At 38.9% G+C, this 27,265-nt stretch overlaps 1 protein-coding gene across 1 annotated transcript; it reads right to left on the reverse strand.

The window, feature by feature from the left end:
* Window positions 1-821: 821 nt before the first annotated feature.
* On the reverse strand, window positions 822-22,632 carry LOC118808130 (nectin-4-like). The gene is made up of 7 exons (XM_036570587.1): window positions 22,325-22,632; window positions 18,284-18,625; window positions 7,830-8,135; window positions 7,093-7,198; window positions 6,442-6,584; window positions 5,928-6,060; window positions 822-5,676 (listed from the first exon to the last, which is right to left on the reverse strand). Exons 1-7 carry the CDS (start codon window positions 22,392-22,394, stop codon window positions 5,583-5,585), a joined length of 1,194 nt encoding a protein of 397 aa, XP_036426480.1. The 5' UTR covers window positions 22,395-22,632; the 3' UTR covers window positions 822-5,582.
* Window positions 22,633-27,265: the final 4,633 nt, after the last annotated feature.

Genomic DNA, 27,265 nt, shown 5'->3' on the forward strand with positions numbered 1-27,265 from the left:
GCTAGCTCAGAATCTTCTACCAAATTTGTCTGTCAAGTTTGAAATTTTTTGGCTGAAGGGTTGTCGAGTTACAGAATTTTAAATTAATTCTGAATTATTTTGAAGTTCATTTGTATATGACAGCCATGTTGTTTAGAAAAGTCAAAATGTTTTTGATAATTATTGACCTTCAGGCTCTTCGAGGATCGAGCAAAAATTGTAGGACTAGTTCGCAAAAGTATGTTTCGCATATTATGCAAATTAGCTCAAAATCTAAGTGGGCGAAGCTAAATGGTCCAAAGGGCACAGTTGTTTGTTTGGACCCAAGGAACTTGGAAAAAATTATGGCTTGTCTGGCAAAAATCTGGTTTATGAGTTATAGACCCAAAAGCGTTGACCTGCGCTATAGCGCCCCCTTGTGGCCGACTGGGTTGACTCCTTGCGGCTGAGTAGCGGGAGGGACTACTACCTATTGACCAAGTTTCATGTCTCTAGGACTTACGGTTTGGGCTGTCGTTCCGTTTCAGGGAAGAAAAGGAATAGGAAGAAAAATCTTGACAATTACAATAGGGTTCAATGCATTGCATGCTTGAACCCTAAAAATAATTCCTCCTTTTAAACTATCCAAGTTTGGTGGCAGATCTGTCCATCAGTTACAGAATACTCTTCCTCTGTCTCTCCTATTCTTCTTGTTCTTGTCTTCCTTCAAAGTCCAGCTCAAAACTTTCCTCTTCTCCCAAAACTTTCCTCCTTTCCCAATACTTCACTTCTTCCGTCTCCTAGTGTCTCCTTCCTCATCCATTAGGTTTCCTGATTCCAAGATTATGCATAGTTGATTTTTCTTCTTATTTAATCAGACTATATTTTTGTCTTTTGTTTTTATGTTATTCTGGCTGTCTGGTGTATAGTAGGTGTAGTAAGCTAAAGTTACCTAGTAATATGTATTCATGTTATCCAGCACTAGGCTTATTAAAGACTCTCAATGACCCCATGGCTAAAATTCTGGTGTGACAAACTGCTCTTGTGTCTCAACACAGACAGACTGTTGAAATCTATTGGATTGAGGAATCATGAGTTGCTAGTCATGAGTTTCTAAATCAGCATGCAACACCCTCAGGGTCAGAAGCGTTTCCACACTACGCAACTTTCAGAGCAGATACCAATTATTTACAAAATAAAAAACAATAAGGACATTTCTCACAAAAGCTGGTATTCAAAGCAAGCTTGTTATCAAAGCAAGAGGGTCATCATGGTAACCAGGATTGTTAAAAACCTCCCAGCTGTCCTATTCCACAGAACCTCAAAAGACCTCAAAAGCTTAGAGTTTATTTTTTTCTAACCTAGACACTGTTGAACCTACGCTGTGCTGGCAACTGTTTTACTGTGATTTTCTACTTTTCTGTTTATTTTCCTTTTTTTTAATTGTTAATGCTGAAGGATTTAAGAAGCCACCTCCATATTGTTCTTGTGGTTTGAACAATAACAGCATTTTATGACACTTCCTGGGGACAGAAGCAGAGCCCACTTTTTACGACAACAACTGTGGTCGTCTTACGTCAGTAAGGTTTTTACAACGGGATTCGAGATTTTGATTCAGTTCACTGTTCTGAATAACTTTGTAATTACATGTTATGTCATAAATTGTACTCCTTCTCTGGTATTTTGAATTATTCATTTAAAGACTACAGCTTATTATACCAAGGTCAAAAGGTCAATCTGAACAAAACTCTGTGAACTTCTTTGACAAAGGTCCATGATCGATTTTCATAACATTTGAAGACCTTTGGACCAATTTTGACCCACTTTCACTGAGGTCCTTTATGCTTAAAGGGCCCTTATGGGTCCATTGGGTCTGTTTGTGTCCTGCTTATCAAAGCCTTTAACATGGAGAAACTAAATACTTTGCAAACACAAAGTCAGAAATGTTACCATTACTCATGTATTCTTTCAAACCTTTAAAATTGTAGTAAATTGAAATATAAACATATATTAGGTTTAAAGCACCCTGCTCCTAGTTCATGACAAATGAAGGCCTGTTGATAAACTCTGATTTCTTTTCGGCCTCTCTGTCTCGAAGGCCCAAAGTGCGTTAGGCCTTATTAGGCCTATTAGGCTCAAAGTGCATAAGAGCTTCTTGGGCTTATGCGTGCTTGGACCCGCTCATTGCCGCTTGCGGCTATATTTGTTTTTGATATTGATGGATTCTGAGCGTTTTTCCATTGATATATAATCCATTAATTGGTTTTTCCAGTAGTTAATGCTAATGTTATGTTTTGTATTCCAGTTCATGAGCATGGTTTTCTTGGCGATGGTTAGCGCTATGAAAAGCATTCTATTATTTTCTTTTGTCATATTGGTTGTTGATATGTCTCCTCGCAGGCAGAGTGATGGTGATGGTTGGATGTGGCTGACAAAGGCATGGGATAGGAGATGATGGATATAGCGGTCATTTGTGTTCTGGTTGCATGGTGTACAGATTGCTGTGTTTGTGAATCCCATTTTAAACATTTTGTGTGTGGTGTAGTGCACTCTGTGGATGATTTTATACTGATTAAGCTGTAGGTTGGTGCTCTTGATCATTTGGTGATTATTATTGCATGTCTGAATCCAGAAATCTGCATCAGGAGCGAGTGATAAGTCTTCCACCCATTGTCTGATTGGTATAGTAATTGTGAGGTCTGATTTAGCTATTATTTGATATATTTTGGATGGTAGTTTTTAGTAGTGGTGATGTTAATAAATTCTGAGATTGGAATCGGTAAGTCTAGTGTTTTTGAGTTGATTTTTTGGACATGATCTTAGTTGTTGGTATTGTACAAACTGAGTGCTCCTGATGCCATATTTCTGGATTACTTGTGAGAGTGACAAAGATATCATTGCGATAAAGATGTTTAGGATGTGTGATGCCTTTTTCCATCCAGGTGGAGACGTTTAATGTTTTTTTATTGATGATAAAGTCTTGGTTATACCAGATGGCAGTGTAGATAGTTGGTGTGAAGACTGAATTTGTTATCTTGTGAAGTGACCACCAAGCTGTCAGAGTTGTTGCCACTGTTATATTGTTAAAACATGGATGTTTTTTAATTGACTGACTGATAAATGGTAAATCGGATATTTGGTTCTTTGCATAATGCCTGTTCTACATCGATCCATGATCTGTCTGTTATGTTGGGTTTTTTCCATTTTAGTATGTATTGGATACAAGGAAATAGTGGAAGAAGTTTGGGGCTTCTAGGCTGCCGTGAGACTTTAAGTTTTGTAGTGTGGAGAGTTTAATTCTGGGTGGTATATTTTTCCAATAAAATCTGGTTATTGCAGTTTCCAAAGATTTGAACCAAACAGGTAGGGATTGAAAATAGATAGATTATTTTAGGTAATACTGTCATTTTGATTGCAGCTATTCTACCGAGAAGGGAGAAGGGAAGGTTTGTCCAGCGTTGAAGGTCATTGGTTATTGTTTTGGTTAATGGATTAAAGTTAAGTTTAAACAACTCTGACAGCTTGGGGGAAATGTTAATACCCAGATATGTGATGTAATTAGTGCATACAGGGATGGGTAGTGCTTTAATTTTACCATTAAGCTTATTCATATTTAGTGGAAGGATTGTGGATTTTGACCAACTGATGGAATATTCTGAGATTGTTGAATAAGTTTCGATAGTTTGAATAGTTTCTGTTATTGATGTGATTGGGTTTTGTAAGAAAAGCAAGATATCATCAGCATACAGGCTAATTTTGTGTTCCATGTTAGATGTTTGTATCCCTTTTATATTTATGTTTTGACGTATTGTGGCTGATAGTGGTTCGATAAAGATAGAGAAAAGGTATGGAGAGAGTGAGCATCCTTGTCTATGACCTCGGTGCAGTGTGATAGGTTGTGATATTACCCCGTTAGTATTGACTGTGGCTTTGGGTGAGGATCCATTTAATAAATGATTCTCCAAATCCCATCTTATGTAGTATGGTAAATAGGAATTTCCAGTTTACTCTATCAAAAGTTTTTCGGCATCCAGTGTTATAATTGCTGTTGGTATTTTTGGTGAGAGGTGTAGTCAATTAGATTTTACATTCTGCGCATATTGGTAGTTGAATGACAGCCTTTGATGAAGCCTGTTTGATCAAGATGTATCAAATCATGGATTACTGTTTTGATTCTGTTGGCTAGTGCTTTACTTAAAATTTTTGTGTCTGAATTCATGAGTGATAGTGGTCTATGGCAAGAGGGTAGAATATGGTCTTTATTTGGTTTGAGGTTAAGGGAGAGGGTTGCAGTATAAATGTTAGCTGGTAATATCATGTTTTGTTTAATTTCTGATATCATTCTGTGAAAAAGTGGGGCTAGGGTTGACCAGAAATGTTTATAAAACTCGGCAGGGAATCCATCCGGGCCGGGAGCTTTGTTGTTAGGCATGTGATTTAGGGCATTATAGAATAGACCACTGTAGACTGTAGTCGTGCGTCATTCTGTAGTCCTCGTTATGCCCATATTAGGAACTCCGAGGATCCAGTGGTATTCAGGAGAAAAATGTACACAGGACAAAACATATCATAACTGAGTCTTTGTATCAGGAATTTGGTTTTCTTATTTGTCAATTCATTAAGCTCATATTTAAGTTCTCTTAACATATTTTGTTTGTCTTCAGATGGGTAGTTGATGATCATGTTCTCCAATTCTTTAATTTTTGATTCTAGATTTACTTCATTTTCTGTTTCTTTCTTTTTCTTGTAAGTAGCATATGATGTTATTTTTCCTCTTAATACTGCTTTGCCCGTCTCCCATAACAGTGATGATGAAATTTCTGGAGAATCATTTATTTCTAGAAAGGACGCCCACTCTCTTTTGATATAGTTACTGAATTCCTAATTGTTGAGTAATGATGTGTGAAAGCGCCATGTAAAGGTTGTTGTGAGTCGTTGGTTCCCATTTCATATGATTGAGACGGGGGCATGGTCACTGACTGTGATAGGGTGAATTTGTGTATGTGAGATGTTTGACATCGAAGAGTTGGTAATTAGAAAATAGTCGATGCGTGAGAAAGAATTATGTGCTGAAGAATGGAAGGTGAATTCTTTGGTATTAGGATATCTTAGTCACCATCCATCGCCAAGACCAAAATCGTGCATGAACTGTTTTATTGTTTCAGTGGAGTTCCAACAACGTGTAATGTAAGTATGGGCTGATCTATCCAAGGATGAGTCTAGAACTGTATTAAAATCGCCGCCTATTATTACTGAGGAATTAGATATGTTGAAAACCTGTGTGAAGAAGTCATGGAAGAATGTGGGGTTATCCGTATTTGGGCCATAGACAGTTGCAATGGTGAAAATGTATGGTAAATGTATTCGCACAGTAAAATATATGGGACCATTTTGTTTCCTCAAAACAAAAAGAGGTAAAAGCCTCTCCACCACGACAAGGTAGGATCCCACCGGAGAGGAAGAAAATGGGAATAATGACGGCTGAACAGTGAATTCCCAGTGTTGGTGACCCCATGCCTAGTGAATGTGAGATCAATCTTGTCACCAGTTCTTCTTTCTCTCCTCTTCCGCTGCAGTTCCTGTTCCAGCTCCAGGTTATTAAAGTTGGACAGGCTCCCACAGTCTTATTGGCTTTCACTGCTCTCTCTGCGGTTTTGGCTTCTACTGCTTGAGGGTGACATGGAACCACCTGTAGACACAGGATCATGCCCAGGACGCCTAGAATGGATGCATTCAAATTAGTGGCACGTTTATTTATTATTTATTTATTCTTTATTATTATTTGCTGGGTCTTGAATTAAGAATCATTTTGTGGGGTGTTTTATTAACAAAAGAATTTCGATGCTCACTTTAGATTAGCATGAGTGAGAAATAAATGCCTTAATTATTCCAGAGACCAACATAACATAATAATTAAACATTTTAGACTCAATACATTGTACTATATATTGAAAAATGATCAAACTCACCCAATTCTGTTTCTCAGTTCTGAAAGAAATGTTCTCAATCTCTCAAATACGTTAAATTTCCATCCAATTAAACAAGAAGCAATAAAGCCAAGGAGGAGAAAAGTGAACAAAACCCAACAGACAGCGGTGGATTCTACATGGAGAGAGGGAGAAAGGGGGGAAGAGGAAAAAAGACTGAGAAAGAGAAAAAGCTTGTATTTCTTTTAACACTTTATAAACAGAGGACAGTATTTTCAGCTCAAATTAGTATTTATAAGCACCCACGGATATAAAGTTAGTGCGACCCGCATCCTGACATGTTTGTTAGCAAAGGTTAAGTTTCTCCAGGCTTAAATACAGATATAGATTTTTTTTTTAAAGCAGTTTCTTATGACAGTGAACCACTGGACTGAACAGCTGTCATATAGAGTACTTTGCAAAGTACCTGACCCGTAAGAATATTGCTATAGAAAACTGAGATAAGACTGATAAATCATATATAGTCTATTTTTACATCAATACAAATGAGACTCACCTGTGGAAACATTCACATAAAGGGTACCTATGCCATTTCCATACTGGTTTGAAACATTACAGAGATACAAGCCATTATTATCAGAGGTCAGTGGGATTATCAGCCTGTCAGCATTAACAGGGCTGGAAAGAGTCTTGTTTACCCTGTGAGTACAAAAAGTAATAATGTGTTAATCTTCCTTTGCACAAAAGTACTACATGTGCAGAGTTAATGTGGCTGATAAAAAAGCCCCCCAACAAATCAAATCAGTAAAAATCAGCAAAACGATGCTCTGAATTTCACTCTTTTGCAGTTGATCATACATCAGCTCATTACATATCTACAGAAAGCATTGTGTACTTTAGCAGTAGTAAAATAGTGGCTAGCAAATATCACCCTTGCTCATCTTGCTCTGAATATAATGTTTAAAATAATCATATTGAAAAGAAATAAAACCATAAGACCAATAATAGCAATAGGCAGTAAAACATGAAAAGCAAAACATGAAAATGACTGTTCTATTCATGAAGGAGAAACGAGAACACTATCTCTAGAGGCTCAGCTGCAGCAGGTGCTATTTCTGCCTTTCATCTATTATTTAGTCTATAACAGATGTCCACTGTGAGTTCTGCAGCTGCCCAACCATCAGGGTGTTAAATAGGATCAGATTACCTGCTCCAGGTGAATGTTGGTTGTGGATTGGCATCAACTACACACTGAAATTCTTGAGATGCTGTTGGAACATTGACTGAAATAATAGACACAACCTGAGGAGGATCTGAGAGAAGAAGAGCAGAAAAAGGCACATAATAACTAAAAATAGCAAGCGAAAAGATTGAAAACATGACACGTTAAAAGGTTACTTCTAAATGAAACATAATTGGGAGCTAACAATAAGACAGAATGCTAAACTGTATAGCCAGTTTACAAGACATGCAATGGAGCAGCCTTCTGTGCTTTTAAGTATTGAAAAGTTTACATGAGTAAATAAAGTTTTATTTAATTGAATGCCTTTCATGAGTTTCTTGGTACACACATATTTAAGAATCATCTTAGTTTGACCTGCCTCTGTATACTTTTGCTCCTCTTAGCTTCTGAAATAGAAATATTTGCTGTTGCAAAGTCTACCAAAACTACAAGACAATGAAGGCGTTCATCAAACACGTTGTTAGGCTACAAAAAATTCCAGTCCTCTCTAACAACAGGACCTGTATCAGTGTCTCTGAAAAAAAACTATGAACAATGACACAACTGTTTCAGGTTAGGTTGTGTGAATATGAATAGATGGTATTATTAAGTTACAGATTGTTCATTATACACACTGTCACATTGTCCAGATACTGACATGACAGTTTGTTAAGTATGTGTCACTAGAGTGTCTGACAATCAGGTTGCTGACAGTGACTTACAATGGATGATTAGAGCGTAGTCTAGTATCAGCTCCTTATTCAGGCTGGTGTGGTTCACTGAGCACTGAACCTTCTGCTGGTTTAGATCTTTGGATGCTGCACCAATCAGGAAGCTTTTGACAGTGAAGGACCCATCAGGGTCAGCAGAAACATTAGTCTGTACTTTTACAGAGTCACTCAGATCCCCCAGCCTCCAGGAAACATCTGCAGCAGGCCGTGATTTAGTAGCAGTGCAGGTTGCTAAGATCACTTCAGACTCACCAACAACAGGAATCACTTCAGTGGTCACACCAACAACAGGAGGAACTAAAAGTGAAGACAAACACGTCAGTATATAGCAGTATAGAAAAAAAGTAAAGCAAATAAAATATAGATCAGTCTATGCAGAGTTTAACTTTCTGGTCTGCTCATAGCCAATTTTCAGCAAACAGCACAAATTGATACTTATAACAGTTTAATGACAAGAAATAAACACTTTAATAACAAAATCTGAATAGTTTAATATCAGTACTTATGTCTCAACTAAATAACAAAAAAACAATACCAATAGGACATAAAAAGTCAGAGCCATAAATTTGTCATATACCACCCTAAACCCAATCAAAGCCAATCATCTGACACAGTGTGGGGTTCTCCCTTTCCACCTTCGAATCCACTCACTACAACTCCCATAATCCTCTGGACACACACACATCACAGACTCATGGACGATTACCCAGATTCATGTCACCAGATCACTGAATTGTTATCACCTGATGCTCATTTCTCACACAAGCCTGTCTGTTTGTATCTCAGTTTGCAAAGTATTGCCAACATTATATGTTGCATATTAAGCACTCTTCCTCCAATTGTATTCTCTGTTCTTTTAAACCCTTTCTCCTATTGTCATTTCTATCTTTTGGATATCCCTTTTGTACTGTTGTTTTGGTTTGATTACTTTTTGCTTTTACCCTCGCATGTTTTTGGATTCACTCTTTAGCAGTAGTACATGAACATAAATCATGTACTTGAGTTAAAGTAGAGATACCCAAGGTAAAATATTACTCCAGTAGAAGTTCCTCCCTTTAGACCTCCACTTGAGTAAAAGTACAAAAGTATTTGCCTTCAAATGTACTTAAGTATCAAAAGTAAAAGTACTGAAAGATTAATCATGACTCTAATGTCCTATTACCATTTTTGTAACAAGACTCTGCTTCATTAACTCATTTTTGGTGAAAATACTCCAGTGTCACTCTTGGTAAACCAATTTTTTAATAGAATGTCATTAATTAGTCTGAGGCTGATATCTATTAAAATTATCATAAGCACAAAACACTGAAGGCAAACAGTTTCCATCAGGTAGAACCAAGTGGTTCTGAAATAACTTTCTGCAAACCAGCAAAGTTTCAGTTTAAGATTTATTTGCAACTTAGTTACAAGTCTAAGTTTAATAAAAACTTGCTTCAAACTCAGATTCACAAATGTGTTTTCCTTTACTAAACTGCATCTGTAGCTCTGTTCATAAACAAATTCATTATAAAATGAAATAATGTTTGTATAAATTCTGAAAGAAAAAAAAAAACACGTCAGTCACAACTGCATGTGTGTACATATGTCTATATTGTGGTCATTTTACACAAAGTTTGGTTAGTTCCATCATTTATGTTGAAAATTCAGCTCTTTTTATTGGATTTCCTAATCGGATTTCTAGACCTTACTCTGGTCTAAGAAATCTGAGTATGCTGTTTACATGACCATTTGAATAATCAGATACCTGCAAAAATCTGATTGTGATCGAATTATTGAGTGCAAGTAAACACACTCAATGTTGAAGATCAAAACTGAGTAACCAAAAGATATACATGAGCGATAGGCTAAAGAGCAGTGGTGGACAGTAACTAAGTAAATGTAATTCATTACTGTACTTAAGTAGTTTTTCATGTATCTGTACTTTACTGAAGTATTTCCATTTTTAGACTCTCCCAAAATTTTACACTGCTGCACTGATGTTGAACCGCATGCTTGCACTGGGTCGGTATGACCAACAGGTCAAAACAAGCTCAAAACAAAGTGCGCGCTATAACCTGATTCTCGCTTTGCTCTTCGTTCGTTTTGGCGTTACATTTTTATACACACATAAACCAAAAGGAACGACAGATTTCTCATAATGTAGTGGAGTAAAAAGTAAGATATTTGACTTTGAAATGTAGTGGAGTGAAAGTAAAAAGTCGCCCAAAATGGAAATACTTCAGTAAAGTACAGATACATGAAAAACTACTTAAGTACAGTAATGAATTACATTTACTTAGTTACTGTCCACCACTGCTCTTTAGCCTATCGCTCATGTATATCTTTTGGTTACTCAGTTTTGATCTTCAACATTGAGTGTGTTTACTTGCACTCAATAATTCGATCACAATCAGATTTTTGCAGGTATCTGATTATTCAAATGGTCATGTAAACAGCATACTCAGATTTCTTAGACCAGAGTAAGGTCTAGAAATCCGATTAGGAAATCCAATAAAAAGAGCTGAATTTTAGCTCAGTAATCAGATTTCTCAGTGAATGTGAACTCTTACTCTGCGGCATGAGTTTCACATTATGGTTACGTCACGTCTTCAGTGAGTTTACTGGTAGTTACAAAGCAGCATGTAAACACATTGATCAGATTACTGACAAAATCTGATTTTCTGTAGTTATCAGATTATTGCATGTAAATGCACTCATTGTTCTTGTGAACTCGCTCCTTCCTAATAAACATCCACTCTTATTTTACAACTGCGAGCATCTGGTTAGTTTACCAAACATAACATCACAGCCCTTAATTTAACACACCAACTTTATAGCAGTGACCATTTTTGCTGTTTCCACTTCAGCACATTCAACTTAAAAATTAAAAAGTGAATATGAGGTTGAAGAACAAAGTGTATACATCTTTCATTCATACTGGGTAAAACATAGAAATCAGTCCTTTCTACTCACTGCACCCCTTCAGGGGTAAGGCTACTGGACAGTTGAACATAAAACTGTCAAGTTTATCATTTCGTGGCAAATTCCCTATCAATGGGTGCCTTAAATCAATGGTCTTTCAAATATCCCCAGTTTCTGGGTACTTTCCAGAGTGAGGCAGTCTTCAATTACTGCTCGTTATGCTTTCAGTTTTCTTTTTAGTAACTGAATAGCATCAAGTTGGTCTCTCATCTCAGGTCAGGACACTGAGTTGGCCTGTCAATGTTATTATAGACTTCCCAGTTTACCATCATGAGGCAATTACCCTGAAAATGAAAATCTATCAACCCAGGCTTAGTAAACAGTCAAAGAAGGTCTATTACCACTACATGCTCAAAAGATTTTGAGAACATAAGGTTGATAAGGTTGAGTTTACTGAGTTTACTAACAGTTCAAAAAATTTATTTTCTCGGAAAATGTCAGTGTTCAAGACTATTCAACCCCCAAAGTCAGTATTTCATGGCGCAACCTTTACATTTTATACCCTTTAATAAATGTTTCTGGTACAAGCTCACAAACATCTGACATCTCTCTACTGGAATCTTTGCCCTTTCCTCAAGTGCAAAAGCTTCCAGCTCATTAACGTTCCTGTACTGTAAGGTTTCTGTACTGCCACAGCTTTCTTTAAATGCCACCAAAGGTTTTTTAAGACGTTTTAAATCCAGGGACTGAGATGGCCACTAGGGCTGGGCGATAAACGATAACGATAATTATCGCGATATAACTTTTCCTTGACAGAGCGATACGACATGTTCGATAAATGTTCGATATAATACACCGTTCTCACACTTCCATGTTCTAGTGAAAGCCTTGGTGGCGTTTTCTACTGCAAGGAAAGCGACACTACTCTGCTGTCGCCAGGAGATGGCGCACTTCCGAGTTTTTCTACATGATTAGAGAGGGAGGGGCGACGAGTGAAATGAGTCTTTAGCAACGGCTGAAACGCGGAGTTATACATTCCCTGTTCGAGTAAAGTGACCGGCGATCTGCTCTCCTGTGACCGAGTGTGAGTGATGAGGTCAGTGGTGTAACTATTCTGTCCTACAGTAAACTCACCTCTTTCCTAACATCCTAACCAGCTTTGGCAGCATTAAATCACAATCCTCACAACTACAGCGCTGTTACAGCACTCGGACAGTCATATTTTAGTATTAGTGCATTCCCAAGCAACGGAAGTGAAAGAAAGAAGTGGGTTCATGTAACTTACAGCCCTGATTTAAACGAAAGTAAACTGAGGAAGCTGTGAGGCATTGGAGAGCGGGAGAGCGCTAGCTTTCCAGGCTAGCTGTTTTTAGCAGCTGGTTAACTTGAAGCAGCGCTCCGTCACTCACACAACACAGCAAATTGATGATACTGTAGATCAAACACGACACAAAAGCACCGCTTTCAGTTTAAACGTACCTAAAAGGAGGACTCTGTTTGTCTGGTGTTGATATTTTGCGGTTCACCCCTTAAACTACTACAATAGTATAGAGAAATCCAGTCGTCGCTAGTTGGTGTCTGAATACTGTGATGTCATTTGTAGCAGGGTAGCCGAGCGCTCGTCACCAGCTAAAAATAATCTGTTTTCTTTTTTAAATTATGACTATTACAAAAATAGCCATATTTTTCCAGCTGGTAAAAACAGCTCTCCAGACACTTTCTCCCACTGTCCCATGACAGATTTGTGAAATGTCCCACTGTTTGCTGAGTGTTTGTCGTGTTCCGACCATAAAGGATAGTTTAAAAAAGCAATTAATCACCCCGCAGCAAAAATCAGCCTTCAAACTTGATAGAAATAATGATTTGACATTTATCGCGATATGTATCGATATCGAACAATATGAATTTTGTTTATCGTGATAACATTTTTGGCCATATCACCCAGCTCTAATGGCCACTAATGGATATTCCAGGACCGAGCCCTGAACCAAGCTTTGGTTGGATCTGGAAGTTTGGCAGGTTTGGTTTAATAGCTTCATTATTCCAATAGCTATTAGCTTTAGTCATAATCCTTTCAGCCTCAATTATTTTGATAACAAGCCTTACGGTCACAATATGAAAAACCGACTGCCACTCTGGTCTTTGTACATGTGTGAGTCCTGTACAATGTGAACTTGCAAGGCATGAAGAAATAGATTTGCTAATAAGTCACAGGGAAGGCCAACTAGCACCTCAAAGGATCCTCTGAGACCTTGGGTTGTGGGATGGACCACTGGGGGAAACAGTTGAAAGAACTTATTCTGAGCTCTTCAAAGACCTCATTGTGTCAGCCCACATGTCCAAAACACATTTTGCCTTGTCAGCAAGAGCAGCCAGTTCTTAGAGTGGTGGAGATAGGACAGCATCAGCTCAGTACGTGAGAAATGACTCTTGCTGAAGAGAGGTAGCTGAAGTGTAAAAAGAAGGTCTCACCAATGTCACAAGTGACAACCATAGCAAGAAACCATCGTCATGCCAAATACCAGCTTTTTTGCCAAACAATAAAAGAGCAGTCAAGGCTACATTTTTCAGAATGGAAAAGCAGCTAGCCAAAGAAGTAAATGGAAAATTGCCTAAGCCACCCAAGCGCATTAACAAAGTTGATCGAAAGGCTGCAAATCAAATTATCCAAAGACATAATCATCAACAGGAACAGAGTAGTGTGGTATGTGAGTCTCCTTATTACTCCTAATTCGCACTTTGTCACAACACCTGTGGGACTTGTCTGAAACAGCATCCAAAGGTTTAGAGGCGTGAGCTTGAATAACCTACTAAGGAAAGGCCCCTGATGTCCTCAACCAAATCCACGCTGTCTTTCTCAGATTTAGAAGTGGAGTACTTCTAAATCTGCTCTGGGTGTCATAAAAAAGATGTTCAATGCAATTTGGTTGGAAGACCGAGACGTACATCTGCATGGACATCTGTGGTGAGCCTCTGAAGAGGAAGAGTTAAAGGATGAGAAGAAGGAGAAAATGCAGTCACAAGAGAAATAATCAAAGATAAACCAGCAGGGTCCATTGTGCAATAGGCAATGCGTGAAACTGCCAAACTCTCCCCTTTCGCCTAACAAGTTATGCTGATGACATTCTCAAATCCGATAATGCCCTTGACCAGCTGAAAACCATCACAGCAAATGTGGAGCAAACACTGACAGCTGGCAAACACTGACAAGGCTTAAACCTTGGGTCTTTTCCGGGCAAAGTGGAAGGAGTGAGCGATAAGCAGGAGAAAACTAAGGCAAAATGGTCATCACTCCCTCCTCCTTAACAAACCATCCATGTCATGATTGCAGTCTTTTTCTCAAGTAGAAAGAATATGATGCAACTCGTCCCAAGACCTTCCCCAGGAGCATATCAGAGCCCAGATGCAACACCCCCTTACACCATGAGAACTGCTCAGCCAGTATCAGAGCTGAGTACCCAGTTGGCCTGGTAACTCCTGCCAAGCAGAAGGGAGCTACCCTAATACATAGGGCTTTCGAAGAAACAAAAGGCAAAAGTCCAGTTAAAGACACATGAGAGGACATGGTTAAGCTCTTTTAAGAGTATACACAACTTGTAACCAGTCAAATTCACCATGGCACTAATTCCCCCATTCTTCGCTGAAGAACCCAAGGCAATAACATTCTCTGATGGAAGTGAGTATGCCTCACTGGAGCAGTGATGTATGCAAGCTCAGTCTAGGGCCCAGTCATCAGGTTGGTGGAATCTAGAGCCAAATTTACCCCCTTGGACCACAAAGGCGACTCTGTCAAAGCAAAGATGTGCAGAGCAGCGTTTACCTCGCGCCTAAAGAAGTATTTTGAGCTGCACAGCTATCTTGTTGGTAGCCAGACAGTTGGTGCAGTACAGTGAGAACTCTGGTTTGCTTTCTGCATATTTTCTTTTGACAGTGGATTCTTGCAATTACTTTACCTCTTTTAATTACGTATTTTTCTTTTTCTTCGGGTTTCAATATTTTCTGGAATCCATGCTTGTTTTGGTATTCTCTATTGCTGATACCAGTACAGTGTTAACTGCCTGTATCAGCGCTGATACCAATATAGTAACAGTGCAAACCTACAAATAAATGTCACACTAGTCACTATAAAATAGTACCCATACAATACAACACATACAATAAACAGAGAATGAATTCAGCTAACTTTAGTTAGTTATTTATTGCTAGCTAATTGCTTTACGACATGCTTACTCAAGTTATAATTTGAGTTGTAAAAAGCTTAGAATTTCACTGGTTTTAGCAGACATCTCTGGCAGCTTAGAAAAAAAAATATTTCTTTAATGATTTTGAAACTGAGCAGAGGAACAAAATTTTCAAGAAGGGTACTGTTTTGCTTTGACTGGCTTTCAGAATTGGTTTCAGCTAATAGGTTCACAAATTGCAGCCCACATTTTTACTGTTATTTGAATTAAAAGAGTGGAGTACTTCTGACTTCGACCCACCCAGCACTGTGCCCCCTACCAACTGTGCCTCACTCCCTGATGAGCTCAACCACTTCTTTGCTCGCTTCGAGAGGAAAATAAGGTGGTCTGTCCTTAAAACAGATGTACCACCTGATGAGCAGCCACTCACGCTCTCCACGGCAGATATCTGTCACACTCTGAGCAAGGTGAATGTACAAAAGGCAGCTGGCCCTGTGCTTAGAGCCTGTGCTAAGCAGCTGGCCAGGGTCCTCATGGACAATTTCAACCTGTCGCTGGCCCAGGCAGTTGTCCTAACTAGCTTTAAGACTGCCACCACTGTCCCAGTAGCAAAGCATTCCACCCTGTCGCACTCATCTCCATCATCTCCAAGTGATTTGAAAGACTAGTTCTTTCTGATTTGAAATGTCTGCCTGCTACACTGATATCACACCAATTTGCTGCAATAGGTCAACGGAAGACGCCATTTGTACAGCGCTGTTCAGGGAAATATGTTATTGTTGGTTAGTTAGTTAAGTTAGTTATTAAGGTAGTTATTGTTTAGTTAATAGTGAACTACCATAATCATTTGTCTATGTTTACTTGAGTAACTAACCAGTATTCCTTCATAGTTATAATATAGTTATAGCATAACATAATTATAGCATAATGTTCATTTGTCCTTGCTTAGTCCCTGGATAGTTACCTCCTTAACAGTATTATAAATAGTTACCACATCCAAACATTCTAGGAACCTCTTTAGGTCACATGGAATCACAGGCTGCACAATTATTAATACACATTATTAATGGATTTTACAGCCTAAAGTTAGGAGAGCACAATCAGAATCAGCTGCTGAGTGCTGGATGTCAGGCTGAAGAGAGGAAAGTTGGAAAACTGGTTGAACAGCTTTGGATGTGTATTCACTGTGTGTATTCTCTGTGTAAACTGTTGGGTTTCAGAGTTTTTTTTTTAAATGACCTCTGAGCAAACAGTACAGAGCTGTAGTTACCTGTTTCAGTTCTCACACATGTGATGCCTAACATCATTAACCACTGCTGGTTTGTTTCATTTCATTTTATGCTTGGTTTTCTCGGTTTTCTCAGTCTGACATCTGATGGATGCTTCAACTTATTTTCTGCTCCTTCTTCTATCATTTGCTTCCAAATGTTACAATGCAAAGTTGGGCTCAGACTATAATATAGTAATCATAAGTGATCTACAAATAAACAAATACATACACAAAGGATAATCTTCAGCCTCTCTATGCCTGTCCCCTGCCATCCTTCCCCATCCTGGCTCTCTCACCTCTGCCTCCTGCCATTATCATCTCACCGTTAGCAAGCAGGATGTTATCAAGCTTTTCAGCAGACAGAAGGTGAGAAAAGCTCTGAGGCCAGATGGAGTCTCTCCATCCACCCTAAAGCACTGCTGTGACCAACTAGCACCACTTTTCACCACCATCTTCAACAAATCACTGGAATTTGCTCTGTTCCCATTTGCTTCAAAACATCTACTATCATTGCTGTCCCCCAGAAAACCAAACATAACTACAGGCCAGTAGCCCTGACCTCTGTAGTCATGAAAGTCTTTGAACGCCTGGTTCTTGCCCACCTGAAAGCCTTTACAAACCCTCTACTGGGCTAACAGGTCTGACGACGCGGTGGCCCTGCACTTCATGCTACAGCATCTCGATAGTCCTAGAACCTATGCTAGAGTTCTGTTTGTGGAAATCAGCTCAGCTTTTAACGCCACAGCGCGAGAGCTGCGGCAGGTCAAGCTGTCTCAACTGTCTATGCCAGATCCCATCTGCCGGTGGTTCATGGATTTCCTGACCCCTAGACCCTCAGTACTAGTGTACCACAAGGTTTTGTGCTCTAACCCTTTCTCTTCAGTCTCTATACCAATCACTGTGTCTTTAAGGAACCAGCTGTGAACATCCTGAAGAAATTCAACCTGCTGCAGAGCCTGATGATCCAGTTCTACACAGGGATCATTGAGTCCATCCTCACATCATCCATAACCATCTGATTTGATTCCTCCACCTCACAAGAACGAGCCAAACCCCAGCGCGTAATCAGGACAGTGTGAAGATCATTGAATGTAGTCATCAGAACATCTACAACAACAGGGTCACGAAATGCACCAGCAAAATAACAGCTGGCCCCTCTCATCCTGGACATCAACTCTTCCAGCTACGTCCCTCTGGTAGAAGATTCAAGACCATCATAACCAGCATGCTAACAGCTTCTTCCCCAGAGCTATAGCACATATTAACCACAGTGGACATCTCACACTTTAAACTTATAATACTTATTTACAAAGCTGTACAAGTGTTACATTTCTGCAAATACTCATATCGTTCTGTAATATTGTGTATATCATAGATTTTATATGTCATTGAACCTTCATTTATGTAGATATTCTTATCTGCATACGTACAGATATTCACACTTCTCTTTAGCTCCTCCATGCCTGTTTATTAGTTATTCTTTATTCTATTTATTGTATTTTTATTTTAATATTTCCTTTGGTAAATACTAGTTAACAATCTGTTTGCTTGTCTGGTTTGTTTAGTATGTGACATATCATGCATTAGTGCACTCCTATTCCTTGTATGTGTAACATAAACTGAGTCTGATTCTGATCTGATTCTGACTCAAACAGAGTAAAGTCAGCATATACGGACTTTGGCAGCAAATGACAAGCTTATCGCCTCTGCATGTCTCCTCCTGTACTGGGGATGTGGTTGCGATTGTGTGCTTAAACTGATCTAAAATCACACAGTGTAGATCTGGTGGGATTCTGTCAAGGTGGAATGTTTTAACTGGCCAGTGACTTTGTGTCTGACTGTGATGGAATCCATAACACTTTTCTGTGTGAACAGAGCCTCCTTTACTATGTTTGTTCATTAGTGTGGCAGTGTACACTCAGTTTTTGTCACACGGTATCAGCAGGTATCAGAGTACAGGTATCAGTGAGTATGAGTAAACGAGCACAGTATCGGTATAGATACATCCCTACTTAAAAACAATTCATTAAATGTTATAAACTTCACATTCATTGCATATTTAGGTTCACAACAACATGAATAACAAAACTTACCTTGTATGTTGAGCTTTATTTCTGTTTCAAATGGTCCACTTGGAAATATGTTGAAGATGCAAGTGTAGACTCCTTCATCTAATAATGCAGTGTTCTTTAGAAGAATTGTGCCAGTCAGTTCTTGAATGTCACCAATAAATTTAGTTCTGTCTCCTAATCCATTTACACTTTCTGTTTTGCCCTCTGGGGTAATGAAGAAAAAGTTCTTATTTCTGAGGATTTGTCGCGTCCTTTTTTGCCACGTAATCCGTGTTAGTTTCTCACTTGTCTCAACCAGCTGACAGAACAATGTGGCGTCTTGTCCTACTGTAACTGTTGTACTCCGACCAATGACCCTTATAGCTGCAAGAAAAAAAAAACAAGAAGTAAGAATACAAAAAATACTTGCTTTTACACCCAGCAAGTGGATCAAACTCAGAGCCTGGTGTTATGTAAGAATCCTCTTTTTGGTCTAAACAGTGGGATGATACATTTTATTCAGCCATGGGACTACATGTCCCGGAGGTTTTCTGTTTTATTTAACAATTCCCCAGGGAAATTCCTATGTTCAAAAGAATATCAAAACCCCTCTACATTGATGAAGAGTAAAATACAGTGCTGTGAAAAAGAATCTGCCCCTCACCTGATTTCTTCTATTTTTGCTAATTTGTTACATTTAAGTGTTTCAGATCATCCAACTAATTTTAAAATAAAGACAACACAAGTAAATACAAAATGCAGCTTTTAAATGATCATTCAATTTATGTAAGGTTTATTCAAACCTATATCACTGTGAAAAAGTAACTGCCCCCTAATAAGTGGTTGTGCCACCCTTGGCAGTAACAACTGCAATCAAATGTTTGCGCTGACCTGTGATGAGCCCCTTTTTTGTAGAATTGTTTTAATTTGGCTACATTGGAGGGCTTTCGAGCATGAACTGCCCATTCAAGGTCTTACTAAAGCATCTTGCTGGGATTCAAGTCAGGACTTTGACTTGGCCACTGTAAAGCCTTCCATTTGTTTCTTTTGAGCCATTCAATGGTGGACTTGCTTGTGGGCTTCAGATCATTGTCCTGCTGCATAACCCAACTGTGCTTGAGCTTTAGTTCACAAACTAAAGGCCAAACATTCTCCTTCAGGATTTTCTGACAGAGAGCAGAATTCATGGTTCCATCAATTACAAGTCAGGGTTCTGCAGAAGCAAAGCAGCCGCAGACCATCAAACAATCACCATGTTTGACTGTTGGTATGATGTTCTCATGGTGGAATGTGGTGTTAGCTTTACGCCAGTAATGGGACCTAGTGCTGTGCGATATGACTTCAAATCAAAATCACAACTAATTGAATGTTTTACCTCAATTACGATTAATGAACGATTATTATTATTTATTTTTTTGTTTGTTTTTTGCCCTCATTAGTTCACTGACGAGGTTTGTACCGTAAAAATGCTCTGTATATCTTAATGTAAATCCTCTCAACAGCCACATCGGACGTCAATCCAACTCTATATTCGTCATAATTTCTCGCTGCTGAGACCTAATAAACATTTGGAGTGATATTTCTGTACAAAACACCTCCGTGTTTGAAGAGATTTCGAAAGAAAGGGCCGAACGCGGCCGTATGAGAGCGAGGCTGCAGCGTCAAAGAACAGTTAAAAGTCTGAAAGCAAAGTTTAAAGAATCCAAGGACACGAACCAAAGAAGTGACCACGCCCTTTTTACTGCGAACTCGAACACATTTTGGGTGATGATTCCAGCTGTAAGTCTGTGAAGCTTTATGATGGCTCCTGTGATGCTGGCGAAGATGAAACCAAAAGCTCAGAAGCGACTGCTGTTCATTCGTAGTCATGAGTGTTTACCTCTGGATGAGCCATGTGAAGCAACGTGACACGTTGTTCTTCTGTGCATGTGGGTCAGTTCAGGAGCTGATCTGTTTAGACTGATGTTGCATGCAGATCACATTTAAAAGATACTGTGAACAGCCAAACAAAAAAATCGGATTTGGGCCACTTTTACCTGCTGTGTGAACGTAGCCTTAGCTTCCATAATGTTAGAGTGGACATGGTGGAGTCACATGACTACACATGCAGTAGTAAGTTTTTAAGGGGACAATACATGAACACACAGAGTGGGGAAAGGATTTAACTGAATTTTTAAAAAAATTAAATAACCGACATGGGCAAGATTACGTCGGTTACAATTACTTTTTGATTAATCACCCAGCCCTAACGGGACCCATGTCTTCCAAAAAGTTCCACCTTTGATTCATCAGTCCACAGACAAGTCTTGGGGGTCATCTGGATGTTTTTTGACAATTGTGAGATGAGCCTTTGTGTTCTTTTTGGTCAGTAGTAGTTTGTGCTGTAACTCTCTCACTGATGCCATTTTCGCCTGTTCTTATTGTGGATTTGTATACATTGATCTAAACTGAGGCAAGTGAGGCCTGCAGTTCTTTAGATGTTCGTCTGGGATCTTTCGTGACCTCCTGGATGAGTCGTTGATGTGCTCTTGGTGAAATTTTGGTAGGCTGGCCACTCCTGGAAAGGTTCACCACTGTTCCAAGTTTTCTCCATTTGTGCATAATGGCTCTCACTGTGGTTCACTGGAGTCCCACAGCTTTAGCAATGGCTTTGTAACCTTCTCTAGACCAGTAGATTTTAATGACTTTGTTTTGCATCTGTATTTGAATATCTTTAGAACGTGACATCATAAGCTGCTTTTTGAGAACTTCTAGCTGCTTCACATTGCCAGACAGGTTCTATTTAACCCTTGTGTAATGTTGATGTATTTGTTACTCAGTGGTCTGGTGGACCCACCGCATTATTGTTTTTATAAATCAATACAGGCATAAACATTTATGTAAAAATATTGAATGTTTAAAATATCACAAGTGACCAGTGTGGAGTTCTCCTTTAGCAGCTGTAGCCAGTCAGCAGCCTGTCCATGTTGTCCACCCTCACACACACACACACACACACACACACACACACACACACACACACACACACACTAACAGCAGGCCATGTAGGAGGAGAACAGAGTGAAGGGACACAGCACCTCCACACTTTTATTCCCCGTGGGTCCCCCCTACACCACATGTGTAATATAAATGTGTAGGGGGTTTACAGTGTGAAGGCACTGAAAATGTGTTACTTGTTGGAGGAAATGAGGAAAGGCCAAGAAATCTGAGGTTGAAATAATAAATCGCTTCATTTCTATTAGTAAACAATGAAAATGGTTCCCACAGACCCGAACACCACACAAGGGTTAAGATTTAGAATCAACAGCTCTGCCAGTAATCATGTCTGGTGCGCTTATTGAAGCTGAACCCAATAGTCAATTAAATTTGGCTAACTAGTTGATTTAGTAGGTAAGGGGACAATTATTTTTCACATAGAACCAAGTAAGGCTGAACAGCATTTTTCCTTCAATAAATAAAATTATCATTTAAAAACAGCATTTTGTGTTTACATAGGTTATCTTTGTCTAATATTAAAAGTAGTTTGATGATCTGAAACAATTGTGACAAATATGCAGAAATGGAAAAAATTGGGAAGGGCCAAATACTGTTTCACAGTACTGTAGTTCTAAGCTTCTTTCACTTATCAAGAAATACGACCTATTCTGAACTATATACACTTCCACGACACTCCCCTTTTTTTGGTATGTAGTTAGTTATTTTTCTTTAATTTGAGAAACCTCTTTGCATATATACTGAAACATATACATATATAATGAAAAAATAATAAATAATTAATGTGAATAACTGTGATTCTATTATGTATTATTATACAGTGAACACGCTCCATGCTTTGTTACTGAGGAGCTTCTACTTCAAACATTACAGCTTTAAAGTCGCAGCTTTATCACATTTTTCTGTACTGTCACAGAAAAGCGTTTATTTTGGAAGTTATTTAAAGGGATAGTCAGCCTTATGGATCAAATGAGACAGTCCAGTCTTTGTAGAGGTCTTTGTAGTCAGGCCCTGACCCTGGCCTGCAGTACTGTACTGGTAACTTCATGTAGAATAGATGGATAGAAGCGTTATTAACTCCAGACTTACCTGTAGTTCTGCTGCAGAGCAAAATGAAGAAAACAACACCCAGAAAAAGATGATGTTGTAAGAAAATCATCGCATTAAACTGAAATAATCCAGTTTAGCCTCCGTTCATCCAAACGCAGATGTCCCGGTCGCACGTCAACAGAGACGACATCGAGTCGATATCAGTAGAAAACGCTGGATGGCACATCGGATATAAGAAACAAAGGAATCTTTTCATTAAATTAAAAATGAAATAATGAGGACCTCGAGACCACGAGCGAAACGGGAACAAAGCCCCGCTTGTAGCTGGAACAGGAAACACTCTCCGTCAGCAAAGAGTATTGAAGCCCAAAATACGCAACTCTCTTTATTAGGGCGCCGCCTAATGGCTAAATGATGGTGCTGCGGTAGCGGTGCCGCCAGTGAACAGCACAGAACCTGTGGACATTCACGTCCTACACACTTTTATTTCTATGAATAATATGAAGGTCTTGTTATAAACTATGATACAAATTCACGTAGAACAACTTTCACGTAGAGCCCTTTAAAAGTTTCTGTTGGTTCCTGGTGGTGTCCAGTAGTCAGTAACGGCATTTTGTATTTTCCTGATGGGTTGAAATCACAGTGTAAAGGATTCTAATGTTTAAACAGGCATTCTGGGACTGATACCAATTGCATCTGATGGCTTCCTAAAGGGATCTGAAGGTGTCCTACAGCAAACTAGCAGTCTCCAATAGTAACCATTAAGCCAACTCCCATTAGAAAGTAAAACCATCATATTTTAATTCAAATTGTTCAAATGGTCTCTTTTCAACAAGGATAGCATCGGTTCCTAATTTCAGGCTATCCTGTAATGACCTGAATTCCTTATCACAAATAAAACAGAACAAAAAAGCGGAAAAGACGTCGCTGGTGTTAAATGAAATTATTAAAACATTGCATTGAGTAACATAGATCATATCCATGTAAGACTTATATACCACCCAAAGTTATTAGTATTAACTTTATTTTATTTTATTTTATTTATGTATTTTTATTTTGTTACTTGTGACAGTTATTTGTGTGTGGATGTATGTATTGTCTTTTACTTGAATAGGTTCAGCATAAATCTGTACGTTTAATTCTTCCAAGATGTAATTGGAGCTGTACATTTACCCGGTACATGATTGTTTGAAATAAATACATTAATTAAAAAAAATAAACAAACAGCTGGGAAGGAATTGAAGTAAATAAAAGCAAGAGAGAGGAGCATGAGATGGGAGGAGAGGATAGAAGGGGGAAGGAGAGAAGGAAGGAGAGGGAGAGGAAAAAGGAGCAGGAGATGAGAGGAAAGGACGAGCAGAAACTGCCAGCTAACTCTCAACTTCATTAAAGCTGATGTCGACTGCTGATGAACTGAGCCTATCTATGGCAAGCCAAGAGGATCAGAATTCGTCAGTCCGAGCAAAGTAAACACATTCAGTTCTGCATTCAGTTCTGCTTCTGTCCATCTTGCTGCATGCATGCATGTATACTCGGAAGCAGACCGATTAGGAGCTTCCGAGTATACATGCATGCAGCAAGCAGGCTATGTAGCCTACATGTGGGCCTATGGACAGCTCTGCTGTAAGGTTGTTCACTTTCCTTTGCCCCAAGATGGGTCTCCATTAGACCCTTTGGTATATAAGGCCACTGTTTCATGTTATATGTGCCATAACATCACAACATGGCCAACATCCTTATCTTTTTAAAGGCCAGCCAAGGAAATTGTGTACCAAAAACTGTTGTAGAAAGGCTGAAGAATGGTGAATCGACAATAAAAGCATGATGCGACTGCAATGGTTTTGGGAATACTTTATTCATTTTGATGTACTTTTCCAGATAAAGAGTATTTGGCTGACAAAATGAATCAAATAAGAACTGCAAGGAATACAAAAAGCTCTGGGCCGGCAGGTACACTCTGTATTTATTACACTCTGCTATACCCCTATATGACTCCGTGTCCATAGACAGCCTAGGACACTCTTTGTCAGTGGCAATTTTTTCTGCTGTGGATTCATATAAACAGGGCCAAGGGTGTTAATCAGATCCTAAATAGTAGGGTTTAAGGGGGACAGACAGTTAGTTCAGCATCAACATTCCCAGATTACCATAGGACAGATCTGCGCCTTATCCTAACAGGAAAACAAATTAACCAAAGGCTCGACTAAACAGGTAAGTTTTTAGCCTAGACTTAAAGATGGAGGCTGTGTCTGAGTCCCGAACACAGACTGGTAGGTTATTCCAAAGCTGGGGGGCGTTGTATGAAAAGGCTCTTCCCCCTGACGTAACTTTATTTATTCTGGGTACTGAGCCCACACCTTGTGATCTAAGTGGGCGTGTCGGTTGATAATAGGAAATAAGGTCACTGAGGTACTGAGGAGCGAGGCCATTCAAAGCTTTATACGTCAGTAGAAGAATTTTGTACTCAGTGCGGAATTTAACTGGCAACCAATGTAAGGTACACAAAATTGGGCTAATGTGGTCAAATTTCCTGGTTTTGGTGAGAACTCTGGCTGCAGCTTTCTGGACTAACTAAAGCTTGCTAAGGTTTTGGCTAGAACAACGTTTCTGCATCCTGTAGCGACAGTGCATTTCTTAATTTAGCGATGTTACGCAGGTGGAGGAAAGCTATTCTGGTAATATTGGTAATGTGCTCATTGAAGGCCATTGTTCGATTGTGACACCAAGGCTTTTTACAGATGTGCCTGGTGCAATTGAGAAACTATCGAGATTAAGAGTAAACATAGGCAGATTATTCCTAGCAGCTTTTGGACCCAGAAGAAGAACTTCTGTTTTGTCCGAGTTTAGTAAGAGCAAGTTACTTGACATCCAGTCTTTAATGTCTTTTACACAGTCCTCTATCTTATTAAGTTCAAATTTGTCCTCTGGTTTAGCTGAAATATACAATTGTGTATCATCGGCATAGCAGTGGAAACTGATGCCATGTTTTCTAATGATGGTACCTAGTGGTAGCATATATAAGGTAAATAATATGGGTCCTAAGACAGAGCCCTGTGGAACACCATACTTTACTCTTGTGAAAGCTGATGGTTTACCATTTACATTAACAAACTCATAGCGATCACTAAGGTAAGATTTGAACCACGAAAGAGCTTTACCTGTCACTCCTACTAGTTTTTCAAGACTGTCTAATAGAATGGAATGGTCTATTGTGTCAAAAGCTGCACTAAGATCGAGTAAAACCAGTAAGGATATGTTTCCTTTGTCAGCGGATAATAAAAGATCATTTACAACTTTCACTAGCGCTGTTTCAGTATTATGGTGAGGCCTGAAGCCAGACTGAAATTTTTCATGTATATTACTCCTATGCAGATGGGAACATAATTGTTTTGCCACGGCTTTCTCTAAAATTTTTGATAAAAAAGGGAAGATTTGAGATAGGTCTATAGTTTGATAACTCAGAGGGGTCAAGACTAGGTTTGTTAATTAGGGGTTTAATTACACCTAATTTAAGAGATTTTGGAACATAGCCGCTAGATAGAAAAAAGCTTGGTTATTTCGGGCAAAACGTCTTTAAGCAAACCTGTAGGAATAGGATCTAGTATACAAGTTGTTGTTTTTGAAGATGAAATAATTTGGACAAGCTCTGTTTGTTGGAGTAAAGTAAAAGACTCCAGCGTCTCTGTAGTGGTTATACTGCACTCCAGATCTAGATTAGGTTTATAGGACACTGCACTGCAATGCTGTGCATTTTGAATTTTGTGCCTAATCGATTCAATTTTATTATTGAAGAAGTTCATGAAGTCAATGCTGCTGTAGGCTGATGGTATCTGGGCTTCAGTAGCTGCTTGATTATTAGTCAATTTAGAGATAGTACTGAATAGTAGCCTAGGATTATTCTTGTTATTTTCAATCATTGACGAGAGATAGGTTGAACGTGCTGACTTTAGTGCTTTTCTATAGTCTGTAAGACTATTAGAGAGGGACGACATCCTCTAAATGTTGTATTTTTGGATACAAGCCTAAAAAGAGGAAATGTGATTAAGTCCTTACATAGACAAAATGCTTATTTAGAAACTTTAGACTTAAAGCCACCTTGACACAATATAATTGGAGTCTATTTACCATATACACAACCTTAATGATTAAGATCTGAGTACACTTGATCATTTCCATTTAATTATTTCTAGAATTTGTATATACACTGTTTATCATATTCACTCATTGTAACTTGAACAAAAGGAATATATTTGGAATTATTTATTCAAACGTTTTAATGTCATGATTCAATAGTCAGTCTTAAAAACAGACTACTTAGTTTAGGTTTATTCATTTAAATTTTTATTGACAAATATTAAATGCTACTCATAAACATGGATAACAGTTTGTTAAAACTTTTTTCACCAATTTACACGTTAAATGAATGATGAATCAAACCACTTGTGTTTACAGATGTTAAGAAACTTAGTTTGACGCTTTGTGGTCACCTATAGTCACAACTGTGGATGTGGAAAACAAACGCTGGGCTTAACCTGCTACTATGATCAAGAATACTTTGTTTAGCCTACAGATGATTAAATAAACGCTGTTTCACCTTCGTTGTTCATCATACACGATTTCATGCATATAACAGAGGGATTTCTACTGCATCCACTTCATCAGCTATGAAGAACGGAAACGCCACAAGATCCACCAGCTCACGTAGGTTTCATGTGGCGACTGTCCGACTTGATGGCTCTTTTCTACCCTCCTCCCCCCAACTGCAACCAGCTGCTCTCACTGACCACCAAGGCGAGGCGCAGTTCACCTCGAACAAGCCTAATGAACGCACTGGTTGAGAATCTGTTGCTTGAGGAAGAGGAGCTGTTGTGTTTGCTCCTACTTTTTAGAAGAAAACAGAGGAGGAGATGGTCTGTGCGACCAATTAACAGAGGGAGGCGAGAGACAGGAGAGTATAATCTTCTTGTAATGTTTATTCAG

The sequence above is a fragment of the Colossoma macropomum genome, unplaced genomic scaffold (genome assembly GCF_904425465.1).
Source record: "Colossoma macropomum unplaced genomic scaffold, Colossoma_macropomum, whole genome shotgun sequence".
Lineage (NCBI taxonomy): Eukaryota > Metazoa > Chordata > Actinopteri > Characiformes > Serrasalmidae > Colossoma > Colossoma macropomum.

Excerpts from the sequence above, each read along its gene's own strand:
- LOC118808130 (XM_036570587.1), bottom strand. The coding sequence starts at position 22,394 with ATGATTTTCTTACAACATCATCTTTTTCTGGGTGTTGTTTTCTTCATT. Across the intron at positions 6,061-6,441 it reads TTATGTGAATGTTTCCACAG|AATCCACCGCTGTCTGTTGG; the intron begins GTGAGTCTCATT and ends CTCTCCATGTAG. Across the intron at positions 5,677-5,927 it reads GAACTGAGAAACAGAATTGG|GCGTCCTGGGCATGATCCTG; the intron begins GTGAGTTTGATC and ends CATCCATTCTAG.